Below are 13,737 nucleotides of genomic sequence, written 5' to 3' on the forward strand. Positions count from 1 at the left end.
GGGTGGGCTGTGCACAGATTAGCATTTGTACATGAACCGTCTCTGTCTGGAATTCCTTTGCACCGGCTGGCCGGGGCCTCAGCTTTGGGTACACAGGCCGGCCCCTCCGCACACCTCCTGGGGCCCTGGAAATGCCCATACAGAGTCACCGCAGTCCAGACGGAGAGCGGAGCGGGGACAGGTTAGTGATGGTGATAGACAGTGGAAATGCCGGGGTCCTTCTTCCTTCGTAATGAGTACTGCCCCCCAAAGCTCCAGTGTGGTCCTAGGGGGTGCCATGCCATGGGTACAGGGCTTGGGGCTCAGCAGGGGGTGCCGGGGAGCAGGGGGCAGGGGCTCGGTGGGGGCGCTGTGCCGAGTAGGGCGGGGGGGGGCTCGGCGGGGGGGGCTCTCCACTGGCAGTCAGTTCTGGCCTTGTTGCAGTACTAGGGGGCCCTGATAGAAGCATTTATTCCCAGGTATTGCCAGTGTCCTATGAACAGCTTCCCCACCCCAGAGGTGGCCGCATCTCACCGCCTGGCCAAGGGCAGGCTTACGACATGAGTGGGGCGCGGCGGGCCCTGACGCTCTGCGTGCTGGAAGATCGGCCGGGCGCGGAGAATGACATCGAGGCGCTGGACAGGATGTATACGACTTTTGAATTTCAGAACACGCTGGTCAAGGACCCGACTGCATCCGTAAATAGCACTGTAACCAGAGCGCCCTGGTGGCACGGGGCTGGTTCTGCCACAACCCTGCCTCAGTTTCCCCATAGGACCTCCAGCTGGGTCACTCGCGTGCAGGCCCCTTTCAAATCATGCAGAGTCTGCCCATAGTCAGTCCACCCTGGTGACCCCCCTTCATGTTCCCCACCCCACCATATCACTGGCCCCAGCAGTTCGCCGATGTTCGGGGCCTTCCCAGCCTGCTCCCCTTAGGGGGAGACTTTGCTGCTAGGAGTCGGGTCTGTTCTTTGAGGTGGTCTGTTTATTTGCAAACCATGTCCTTGCAGGCCCATTTGCCTGAGCATGGTGGAAGCAAACAGAATCCCAGCCCCGGGGGCATGGGAAGGAGGCTTTGCCCGTATTAGCTGTTCACACAACGCCATGGGGCTAGTGCACTCCCTGTCATTGCTTTCCTGACCGTCACAATTTCATCCCGAAGCAATTCCGGACTGAGCTGGTGAGCTTCCGAGAGCGGATTGACCAAATCCGAGGCCCGGTCAGCTGCTGCTTCGTGGTCATCATGGCGCATGGGGACAGCGGAGTTGTCAAGGCGGCCGATGGACAGTACGTGAACCTGGAGGAGCTGTTCGCAGAGATGACCAACGAGACCTGCCGAGCGCTGCGGGGCAAACCCAAGGTCTTCATCATCCAGGCCTGCCGGGGGGGTGAGTCCGCGGCTCAGATCCCCCCTCCTTTGAGTGGGGAACCCAGCACCAGATTTAATTCTTTCATTCCGACCCCTCCTCCCTGGCCACGTCTACACAGAGTGGCTCGCCGGGCGGGTGAGCCTCCTGGCAGAACGGACAAGCGCAGTGTGGGAGCCTGAGCGAGGGGCTGGGGGATCTCCCTAGAAGAGAGTGTCAGCCCATGACTCTGTTTAGAGTTGAGGTGTTTACCCGTCCCCCCCCCCCCCCCCTTTGGACTCCCCACCCCACAAGGGCCTGGCCTGACATTTGACACAGCTGGAGGTTTATATCAGACCCTGCAAGAGACAGTGGCCAAACTGCAGAGACCACGTGGCCAAGTGAGTTGTGCCCTGCTGAGCCTCAAGGGGAAGCTGCAGAGGCAAACGTGGTCACACCCGGGGTAAAATCTATTACCTTTTCCCACCCCTCCCCAACCCCCCATGTGTTAGCTAAGGGAGGTAACCCCAAGCTCCCAGCTAATGTGGGTTACAGCTACAATTTCCTTTTCTTCACACTCAGATTGTAACACCCATGTAAGCAAACCCCAGCGTAGTCATCCCCTTCTACTTTGTATCTCACATGCAAACAGCGTTTGAAGAACACTGAAGTTGCAAAGTCGAGCACTGAAAAGTTAGGGAAGGCCAGAATTAAGGATGCCCCTGCAACCTTAACTCTGCCCTGTTGTGTCCAACAGCCTGAAGTACAGGCAGCAGTCCCAGCTCAGTATATAACACACAACCCCACTCATTCCTCACCCTGTACACAGGCCCTTCCCTACCAGCGGAAAGGTGGCATTTGGCTTAACTTGAGTTTTACCTCAACTTAACTGATGACCAATTAACTCAAGGTAGAAAACTGTGTAGGGTAAGAGAAACTGACAGGGGGTCACTTCCTCATTCTCCTCCTCCAAACACTGGTGTGCCACAAGGCCTGCAAAAAACTCACCAGCAGTCACGAAGCTGGGACCCCTCCAGTTACTGGTCAGTTTGGTCTCATTGCTCCCTTGGGCTCCTCCGTCTGCCTGTCTTCCATTGGCTCTCTTGGCTTACACCAATATTGTTGGCTCTTCGGGGCAGGGATCATGGCTTGTTCTGGGTCTGTGCAGCGCCTGGCGCAATGGGGTCATGGGCCATAACTAGGCTGCTAGCATATCCCATAATACACAGAATAGAAAATGCACAGCACCTCGCACAGGGGAGTCTAAGACACATAATTAATAATGACTTGATGGTGATTTCTTTTTGGAGCAAGTCGGAAATGTACAGGAGGCATCACAGCAACACAGGGAAAGAGACACAGGCCCTGCCCCGCAGATCTTACAGCTAAGAGCCAGTCAAAAAATAGCAGCGGCCGCACTTTTAAAGAGTGGCTCCTTTTCATTCCCCGAGCGGCTCCCAGCTGCGAGTGCCAGCCTCAGGGCAGACCGTGAGAAAGCCGGGCACATGTTAGTTGAATTCAAGCCTGTAGCCCAATGGCACCAGGTTCCCCCGGGCAGAACCCAAGCAGTCCTGAGAATCACTCCCAGGATCCAGTATTTTATAGATCTTGCTCACAGGCGCCTTCATCCCACCATGGGCTCTGACGGATCGCCCGGGCAGACCGTCTGTGGGCTTCCACCGTGGCTTTGGAGTTAACGTTCTACTTCCTATCGTACACATGTGACCCAGTGCCAGTGATCTACATAATGTAATTGCCGGCCGTTCGTTCTAGTAGGGCCAGAGAAGTGGAAACATTTCAGATATCGTTCATTAGTATTCGTGTATTAAGTAAATCTTCATCTAAATGCTAATACATCATCAGAACATGAGAACGGCCAGACTGGGTCAGACCAAAGGTCCATCTAGCCCAATATCCTGTCTACCAACAGTGGCCAATGCCAGAGACCCCAGAGAGAATGAACAGAACAGGGAATCATCAAGTGATCCATCCCCTGTCATCCACTCCCAGCTTCTGGCAAACAGAGGCTAGGGACACCGTCCCGTCCTGGATAATAGCCAGTGATGGACCTATCCTCCAGGAACTTATCTAGTTCTTTTTTGAACCCTGTTATAGTCTGGGCCTTCACAACACCCTCTGGCAAGGAGTTCCACAGGTTGACTCTGTGTTGTGTGAAGAAATACTTCCTTTTATTTGTTTTAAACCTGCTGCCTGTTACTTTCATTGGGTGACCCCTAGTTCTTGTGTTATGAGGAGGAGTAAACAACACTTCCTATTTACTCTCTCTACACCAGTTAGGATTTTATAGATCTCAGTCATATCCCCCCTTAGTCGCCTCTTTGATTTAAGGCTAATTAAGCACAGGATACAGATGTGGAAAAGGACATTGCAACAACAGGTTAATTTAGTTCAGGGGTGGGCAAACTACGGCCCGCGGGCCACATCTGGCCCGCGGGACCGTCCTGTCTGGCCCTTGAGCTCCTGGCCGGGGAGGCTAGTCCCCGGCCCCTCCCCCGCTTTCCCCCTCCCTTGGAGCTACGCCGCCGCGCAGGCACCTCCCAGGCTTTCCAATAAGCCAGTCCTGCTGCTCTGAGCGGCATGGTGAGGGGGTGGGGAGTGGGGGGGGTTAGATAAGGGGCAGGAGGTCCCGGGGGGCAGTCAGGGGACAAGGAGCAAGGGCAGTTGGATGTGGTGGAGGTTCGGGGGGGGTGGTGGTCAGAGGACAGGGAGCAGGGGCGGTTTGATAAGCGTGGGAGTCCCGGGGGGCAGTCAGGGGACAGGGAGCAGTTGGATGGGGTGGAGGTTCTGGGGCGGGGTGTTGTCAGGGGACGGGGGGGTTGGATAGGCATGGGAGTCCCAGGGGGCAGGGGTGTGGGTAGAGGTCGGGGCACTCAGGGGACAGAGACATCGGGGGGTTGGATAGGGGGGTGGGAGTCCCGGGGGGGGGCTGTCAGGGGGCGGGGTGTGGATAGGGAGTGGGGCAGTCAGGGGACAGGGAGCAGGGGCGGTTGGATAGGAGGTGGGGTTCCACGGGGGTGGTTAGGGGACAAGGAGTGGGGGGGGGGTTGGATGGGTCGAGGGTTCTGAGGGGAGCAGTCAGGGGACAGGAAGTGGGAGGGGGCAGATAAGGGGCAGGGGCCAGGCTGTTTGGGGGGGCACAGCCTTCCCTACCCAGCCCTCCATACAATTTCACACCTCGATGTGGCCCTCGGGCCAAAAAGTTTGCCTGCCCCTGATTTAGTTACACTAGTACACATCAGACAGGGTATATGTACAATGCAAATGGCATTCAACCCGTCACAAACAAATAAAGACAATAACCTCCACATTTAGCAAACAAGTGACTGGAACACTGTAAGGTCTTTACCTGCTAGCCAGCTGACAGCGCCGCATCCCCACTTTGAATTTTTTGCTGAATTTTTGTTTTAAATTGACCCTGTTCTCTGACATCCCCACCCCCCACATGCACATCAAAATGGACAGTTAGGCAGGGAGAGGAATCAACTCTGAAATGAAACCAAAAGCAGAAAACAATAAAAATCCCCTCTTCTTAAAACGGCCAAATTTTGGCTTTAAACTGCAACTTGTAACTTGCTGAAAACATTTGGGTCTCAGAAGCATCTTCTGGTGGGGAGTTCCACAGGCTAATGAGGCTTTGTATGGAAACCATGTTTCCTTGCATCGGTTTTAAATGAGGTCCTTCTAGGGCTTGTTTTATGAGATGTGACATGTGCTGGATCTAGCAACCACTAGCTGAGTGTGTGTGACTCTGCTACATTCTCATTTCTGTTTCTGAAAGGAAGTTATTTTATGCTTTAGGAAGAGGAGACCCAGGTGTGCTTCAATGTGATAGGCTTGTAAGTGACTCGGTCAGCCAGGTCCGTCGCAGGCGGATTCCTATACACACCGACCGCCTCTTCGTCTTTTCGTCCAGAAACGGTACCAACGTGAGCCTGTTTCCACCCTGCTCGTATCGAAGTAGCTGAAGCTGCAGCCTCGTGCTGTACAGGAACTCCTCACGTCACGCTGTCGCTCTGCTCCTGAAAAATGCCACTTTAAGCGAAGCGACGTTAAGTGAATCCAATTTCCCCATAAGAATGAATGGAAATGGGGGGCGGGGTTAGGTTCCAGGGACAATTGTTTTTGCCATACAGTGCAGTACTCTAGTGGGGAGGTGCCCCCGCCTCACCCCACACAGCCACAGCCCCTGGCACTGCAGACAAGGAGGCTGAAGGTGCTCTAGGCTCGGAGAAGCACGTTGCGCAGCGGCAGCTTCCCCTACTCTGCAAGCACCGGGGCGGGGGACTCAACCCTCGGCCCGCCCACGCCACCCCTTCCCCCAAACCCCCACCTTTAACCCGCCTCTTCTTCCCCCTCCTTCCCCCTTTACTCCGCACGCCGCGTCCTTCCCTGCCTCCTGCCCAGGGCAATCGGCTGGCTTGCGGCGTTGAGGAGGCAGGGGAGGGCGGGGGAGCCTGCGCGCTGAGTCCTCGCTCCTCCCCTCCTGCCTCCTGAACGCTGCAAGCCAGTTGACTGCCGTGGGCAAGAGGCGGGGGGAGGAGGGGGAAGGCGCTGATCCGCGGGGTCTACTGGCGGGCGGGAGGTGCTGGTGGGGGGCATGGGTAGCTGATGGGGGGGCTGCCAGCTGTGGACAAAGCAGGCAGCCAAACGGCATTATAGCGAAGCATTGCACAACTTTAAATGGAGCATGTTCTGTAATTGAGCAGGGACGTAAGATCGAAACAACGTTAAGCAAGAGGACGTTAAGTGGGGAGTTACTGTACTTGGCTCATTACACTTTTGTTATAAGGGGGAGATCAGGACTCCTGGGTTCTGCCCCTGGCTGTGGAAGAGGAGTGGGGTGCAGTGGGTCAGAGCAGGGGAGCTGGGAGCCAGAACTCCTGGGTTATAGGGTTGCCAATAAGGCTGTCAATCACAGTTAACTCAAGCAATTAACTCAAAACAAATTAACATGATTAAAAATTAATTGTGGTTTTAATCACACTGTTAAACAGTAATAGAATACCAACTGAAATTTATTATAAATATTTTGGATGTTTTCTACACTTTCAAATATATTGATTTGAATACGAAGTGTACAGTGCTCACTTTATATTATTATTTTTGATTACTGTACAAATAGTTGCACTGTAAAAAAGATAAACAAAGAAATCGTATTTTTCACTTCACCTCATACAAGTACTGTGGTGCAATCTCTTTATCGGGAAAGTGCAACTTACAAATGTAAAAATGTTTTTGTTACATAACTGCACTCCAAAATAATGCAAAACTTTGTCCTACAAAGTCCACTCAGTCCTACTTCTTGTTCAGCCAATCGCTCAGACAAACAAGTTTGTTTACATTTGCAGGAGATAATGCTGCCCGCTTCTTGTTTACAATGTCACCTGAAAGATATTTACGTGCCAGATGCGCTAAAGATTCATATGTCCCTTCATGCTTCAATCAGCCTTCCAGAGGACATGCGTCCATGCTGATGATGGGTTCTGCTTGATAACAATCCAAAGCAGTGCAAACGACGCATGTTCATTTCCATCATCTGAGTCAGATGCCACCAGCAGGAGGTTGATTTTCTTTTTTGGGGGTTCAGTTCTGTAGTTTCCGCATCAGAGGGTTGCTCTTTTAAGTCTTCTGAAAGCATGCGCCACACCTCGTCCCTCTCAGATTTGGAAGGCACTTCAGATTCTTAAACCTTTGGTCGAGTGGTATAGCTATCTTTAGAAATCTCACATTGGTGCCTTCTTTGCGTTTTGTCAGATCTGAAGTGAAAGTGTTCTTAAAACGAACAACATGCGCTGGGTCATCATCCAAGATTGCTTTAACATGAACTATATGGCAGAATGCGGGGAAAACAGAGCAGGAGACATACAATTCTCTCCCAAGGAGTTCAGTCAAAATTTAATTAATGCATTTTTTTTTTTAATGAGCGTCATCAGCATGGACGCATGTCCTCTGGAATGGTGGCTGAAGCATGAAGGGGCATACGAATGTTGTATCTGGTATTCTGTTGCTTAACAGTGCGATTTAAAACTGCGATTAATCATGATTTAATTTTTAATCGTTTGACAGCCTTAGTTGCCAACTTTGTAATATTTAAAAGTCTCCCCTCCCCCGCCTCTTCCCCCTGAGGCCCTGTCCCCCATTCGCTCCTCTGCCCCTGTCGCTCTCTGCTCTTCCTCCCCCTCCCGCTCTGCCCGGGTTCGGAGGGACTCACCTGCAGAGCCAGGGCTGGAGCTGCAGCCCTGGCTGAGTAGGGGCTGGCCTGGGTGATGACCTGGCACCTCCCCACCTGCAGTAACTGGACTTTGGGTGTCCGGTGACTTTTCAACCGGACCTTCTGGTTGAAAACTGGGCCCCTGGCCACCTTATTTGGGAGAGGTGGGGAGACTAGTGGTTAGAGCAGTGGGGGCGGGGAGCCAGGACTCCTGGGTTCTCTCCCCGGCTCTGGGAGGGGAGTGGGGTCTAGTGGTTAGAGCAGGGGGGTTCTGGGAGCCAGGACTCCTGGGTTCTCTCCCAGCTCTGGGGGAATAATGGGGTCTATTAGTATTGTTCTGCAGAACTTGCCCCCGACAGCGCAGTCTTGCTATTGGAAGCTCTAGCCGTCTGGCACATCCTGAGGTATCTTTGTTCAGTGAATCCAAGTGTCTGGTCTCACCCTGACTCCAGCAGCTTCAGGCTGGGAGGCAGTGAAGTCCTGTGTGGGTCTGTGGTTTTAATGACTCTCCCTCCTTCGTCCGCAGGTTATTACTCGATTAGAAATGAAATCACAGGCTCTTGGCTGATTCAGACCATGGTGGATGTGTTCACTGCGTACCCCTACTGGGACATCATGGGGCTATTCACCGAGGTAAACGCATGGCTTCTGGAGAGGTTCTGTTGCTATCGAGTGGGAGGATAAGTGACCGTCTGCTGGGCCCAGCAAAGGGAGATCTCCCTAGCTTCTTTGTTTCTGGAGATGCAGCAGAGTTCAAATCCCAGCTGCCCAAGGCTCTGTGTGGTTGAATGAATGGCTGGCGCTTTTACAGCATGTGACCGGCCCACAGGAAGACTGTTTCTAAGGGGCATTGAGGGCTTATCAGCACCAGTATAACATAAGGTGGGAATTTAAACTGACCTATCAAAGTGGTGCAAACCCAGCACACTTCATTCAATTTAAACCTGGCTTATTCCAGGCTATTTTAAGTTGAGTGGGAACAGTTGTTAGGGTGCTACAGAGTGAAACGGGTGCAATGATGTTTAACTGTTATACGTGTGCATTTATATAACACACTCACACAAATATACTGTAGAGACAATACAGCTACCTCTGTATTTGAGTATATGCACATATGCGTTATACAGAGAAATGTGTGTAGAAATATAAAATATATTATTTATACCCACCTTTTCTATATTTTATAAAATTCTAACAAAGAATATATTATTTATACACAAAATATATATTTTGTATTACATAAGATATATAAAGTATGTGGGTATAAATATAAAACATAGATACATTATAATCCCTAGCGCTTATCTAGCACTTGTCTCAGCAGTAGATGACAAAGCACTTTTCAAAGGAAGGATGTATCATTAACCCCATTTTACAGATGAAGAAACCGTGTGTGTGTGTGTGATGGGTTGGACCCCCCCTGTCAGGATGCCACCTGATGTACTGGGGTTTCACTGAGCCCCTCCTGCTCCACCAGCCTGGGTTCCCTCCCCCTGTTTTGCTGAATTAGGCTCTCTGGCCTCTGGCAGCACACACACGTAGGGCCACACCCGCTGCAGACACAGACTGAAGTCAGCTCTGTGTGAGAGGACTCCCCCAGCACTCACGTGCACACCCCTTTGGGGGATAAACCCAAAATAATACTGTCTGGCGCTGTATAGACAAATCTGCACAGCGCAAGCTCATAAAAATCCACCCTCTCCCTCAATGTGAACAGAGAGGTGCACTGCTTCTTGCCCCCCCCCAGTTAGAAACTACATAAACTGAGTTTTATTATAAACAAGAAATAAGTTTATTAATGACAAAAGGTGAATGTAAAGGGATGACCTAAGCCACAGACTGAGCTTCACACACGAGATAGGTAGGATACAAATTAGCAAATTCTCACCCTGAGCGGTAAACAGGCTGGCAGATTCTTAAGGCACACGCTGCCGTGGCTTTCCCAGGTTTTCATACACAGGCTAAAGATCTTAGCCTGGGCCCATCACGTCTCACAGTTCAGTCTTTGTTTTTCAGGTGTGTTGTTGTAGGGAGAGTAATGACCCCTCATGTTGTCATTGTCCTTCTTGTATATCTGGAAAGCTTTTTTGCTGTGACCTGGGTCAAACAGTTCCCAGTGTGTAGCAGTATCTCGGAGAGGTTTCTATTGCACACAGTTCCTGGGGTAATCCTTGTGCTTGTGTGCATTTCTTCCATCAGCCACTAACCTTGTTTGGCCTCATCCAACATAGCTTTGAGCAGGGGGTGGGACTAGAACCTCCTGAGGTCCCTTCCAACCCTGATCTTCTATGATAAATACAGAGACATGGTCAATATTCCCAGCTTCAGATACAGAAATGATACATGCCTACAAATTGGATAAACACATTCAGTAAATCAGAACCTTTCCAATGAGACCTCACATGAACCATCTTGCATAAAGTACATCTTAGTCATAACAGATTCGTATCATAACCATATTTCCATGAAGAATATGGGGTGTAACGTCACATTGTGTTCAGAGATCAGGCCTCCAAACTCCTGAGCCTGGCTTAAAAATCATGAACTTCCCCCCAAAACGATGCCTTCCCCAGTTGTTTGCCGGGTTGTTGCCTTGTGGGTCCCAGGATATTAACGCGACAAGATGCGGGAGGTCATATCTTCTATTGGACCAAGGGACAAGCTTTCAAATGACAATGGTCAGTCCGCCCCCTCCAAGGAAACGCGCCCAAAGGCCAGCCTGGGAACTACGTCATAATGCTGCTAGACAGTACAACACGTGGGCTTAATAGGGACACTGGCTCCTTGCAACAACCTGTAACCCCCACCTGTCTGCTACCCCTTAATGTCCCACCTCAAACCCCTTCTGCAGAACAATCGAACCCCCTCTCACGTGACCTCCTACAAGATGTGACCCCATAAGCTTCCCTGCCTGTCCCAACTGGTATTTAGCTCCGATTTCTTTCTCCAGCCCTGCAGCAGAGCTCCAAAGCTTGTCTGTCTCCCCAGCAGAAGTTGGTCCAATAAAAATCATGATCTCACCCGCACCAGAAAACAGATACAAAGCTCCCTTTTTTTAAAGAGACAAGGCAGGCGAGGTCTTAGCGCCTAGCTCAGTCATGGCCCAGAACCCCATTGTGCCAGGCGCTGTACGTGAGGTGTATTACAGTCATGCCTAGTCACTCAATCCTGGCCCAGACCCCGCTGTGTCAGGTGCTGTGCAGACACAGAAAAACAGATGCCCCAAGGAGCAGACGATCTTACTTTGTGTCTTGACTTTTCAGAACTCTTCAGTCTGCAAAAATAATATTTGTTTGGGGTTTTTGGTCCCAATTCACGGACTGGAAATTCCATTTTCCAGTCCGGTTTTGCTCTCATGTTAGCCAGAGGCATGCAGCAGTTACACAGCGTATACAAAGGGAAGACGGGTATTTCACTGAGTTTGTTTTGTCTTCACCATGCCTGCTTCTCTTCACGTTACACCCCCCGACTGTGAGGGGGTTAAGTTATTGCCACAGGACCATCTTTCCCCTGATAGATTTGTATTTTCAAATGACTCGATCCTCTTCTAGGTAACGAACATGATTTCTAACAGAGAGTTCATGATGGAGGACAGAGAAAACCAAAGGGAAACCAGAATAACTCACCCGGAAATAACGTCCACTCTAACAAAAAAGCTCTACTTGAAGGTAAGTTGGAGTCTTAACCGTTTTCCCGCTGGTTTGTGAAACATACATTTCACACAGCTAACTCCACCATCAATCTCAGAGCGCCAAAGGTAAAAGAAAGCAGCACCCATTCTGCCTGTCCTTCTGATCAACCGGTAGCGCACTGGCGTGAGAACTCAGGACTCCTGGGTTCTAACCCCGGCTCTGGAAGAGGAGTGGAGTCCGGGGGGGGCTGAGAGTCAGGACACCTGGGTTCTCTCCCTAGCCTGGATGTATTCCCTATACCGTTCCATGGTCAACATACATTTTGTTGTTTTCCCCCAGGAGTAAGACTCACAGATCAGACCCTGGGCCTGTCTAACACAGCTTCTCCTGTCCCGTTGTGCCCAATGAGACTTTCCGCCCATCCAACCCAGTCTTTGCACCAATACCCCTGCGCCTCAGACTCTTAGCGCATTCAGACAAACACTCTAAGCATCCAGACCCACAGCCTTCACTAGAGACAACCAAGTCTCCAGCTCTCACGTCTGCCGAGAACCAGAGAAAATGGGGTCAGAGGGCGCCGCTGGCCTAAGTGTGACTGATACAGCGGCACTGCCTGAATCTGCAGAGAGCCTGAACCGATTGCTCGGACAGGTGTGAACTGCCCCAAGTGTGACCAATGCCTGGGGTGTAACTGACACTGCCTGAATCTGCAGAGATCCTGAGCCGATAGCAGGGAGTGGTGTGAACTGCCCCGAGTCTAACTGAGGCAGAAAAGTCTGCCGGAGACAGAGATTTTAAGGCCAGAAGGGGACGTCTGATGATCTAGTCTGACCTCCTGTTTAACCCAGGACCGAAAACGTCACCCCGTTACCCATGCACTGAGCCCTACAGCTTGTTTGGCTAAAGCATCTTCCAGAAAGGCAGCCTGGCTGGAGATGAAGCCTGGCAAGAGATGTAGAAACCACCTCTTCCCTGGCGAGTTTGTCCCAGTGGCTTGTTGCCCGTGCTGTTAAAACTCGGCCTGATTTCTAGGCTGGGAAAGTCAAAGTCGCTCTCCCCATCTATGCACAAACCAGCAAAAAGCATTTCCATTGACAATCATTGAAATGTACAGGTAGGCAGAGGCGGATTACTGTTTTGGGGGGCCCTGGGCCAGAGCAAGTGCCCCCCTCACCAACACGCCTGCCAGGGATATGGGGTGGGGGCGCGGGGGCTTCCCCAGCTCCCCAGCAGGAGCGCCGGGCGGCAGGAGCGGGTTGGGGCGCGGAGGTGCCCATTTTCCCCAGGGCTAATCCGCCCCTGCAGGTAGGCAAGGTAAGAAAAACGCTGCTTGAGAACGTCTGAGCGTTTGTTTTCTGGATATTGACTCAGAAGGTTTTGATGTGGGACGTTGACAAAGTGTGTGTTAACTTTGAATTTCAGTGGCCGCTGGCATTAAATAATATTGTCTGTCTCCCCTTGCTTGCACCCCCAGCATTTTGCACAAGTGTGAAAATTTAAATCGCTAATAAAAAAATACTTTAAAAAATCACCATTGCTGTTCTCCATCGAAATTATGGAAACATAAAAAGTGACTTCTGCGAGGGGTCCGCCTTTCTCATTCGAATGTGTCGGGCTTTCACTTCCGGCCGTTGGGTCGTGTTCTGTCTTCCTCCCCTCATGAAAAAGCTCTTCAGCGCCTGGGATTTTCTCCCGGGGCAGGCGTTTGTACACACGATCAAGTCACTTCGCAATTTTCTTTTTGGGAAGTTCAACAGAGTAATCTCTTTAAGTCTGTCACCGGAAATATTTTCTCCCGCCATCAAACCTTTTTTTGTTTCTCTTCTATGCACCCCTTCCAGTTTGCCTGAAACAATTGCTCAGGGTTGGGGGTGTCACTCAATGTGGTGTTAACTCTGAAACCTTCTGATATATAGTTAGGCGTCGTCATTATTGAGTCTTAATGATTCATAGAGTCCAAGGACCATTGTGATCATCTGGTCTGACACCCCCTGGATGACACAGGCCAGAGAACGGCCCCCAGATAATTCCCAGCCTGTTGTTAAATATTCCCCATGTAGCGATAGATCGGGATCAAGTCATCCCTTAACCCTCTTCACGGTAACTAGACAGACTCCAGAAGCTCATGCAGCGAGTGTGCCTGGTCTCAGCTCCTCACCCCAGTGAGTTCTTGGGGCCTGTTTCAGCTCCACCCAGCCCCATATCCTGGCTCGCAGGGGGGGCAGGGAGGGGGCTCAGACCCCCCCTCCCCGATCCTGGCATGCCCATGGGTACCTCAGGCCCTGTTCTCTGCCTCTTCCTACTGGCCTGTCCTTCCCCTCCATCTCCCTATCCCCCCGCAGCCCCGTACCCATCCCCCTGCCACTTAATGTGCCTGAACCCCCTTTCCCCAGTGCCCCTCCCAGCAAGTGTTCCCCCCCCCAGAATAAACAAAACAAAAAGACCCTCTGCCCAAGACAGATTTTAGCACCTCGAGCTGGATCCATGGGTTCTCCGGCTGGCTGGGGGCAGGGGTGTGTGTGGGGCAAGATGGGTGGTTGGAGGGG

General features: G+C 51.5%; 1 protein-coding gene across 1 annotated transcript; it reads left to right on the plus strand.

Moving 5' to 3' along the window:
* Window positions 1-496: 496 nt before the first annotated feature.
* LOC113409065 (caspase-14) lies at window positions 497-11,227 on the plus strand (the record flags this gene model as incomplete). The annotated part of the gene is made up of 5 exons (XM_026662648.1): window positions 497-677; window positions 1,144-1,369; window positions 5,147-5,266; window positions 8,086-8,192; window positions 11,111-11,227. Coding segments are annotated over 5 exons (751 nt in total), but the record flags the coding sequence as incomplete, so codon positions are not given.
* Between the last annotated feature and the right edge of the window lie 2,510 nt (window positions 11,228-13,737).

Source organism: Terrapene carolina, unplaced genomic scaffold (assembly GCF_002925995.2).
Source record: "Terrapene carolina triunguis isolate 2854851 unplaced genomic scaffold, T_m_triunguis-2.0 Scaffold29045, whole genome shotgun sequence".
NCBI lineage: Eukaryota > Metazoa > Chordata > Testudines > Emydidae > Terrapene > Terrapene triunguis.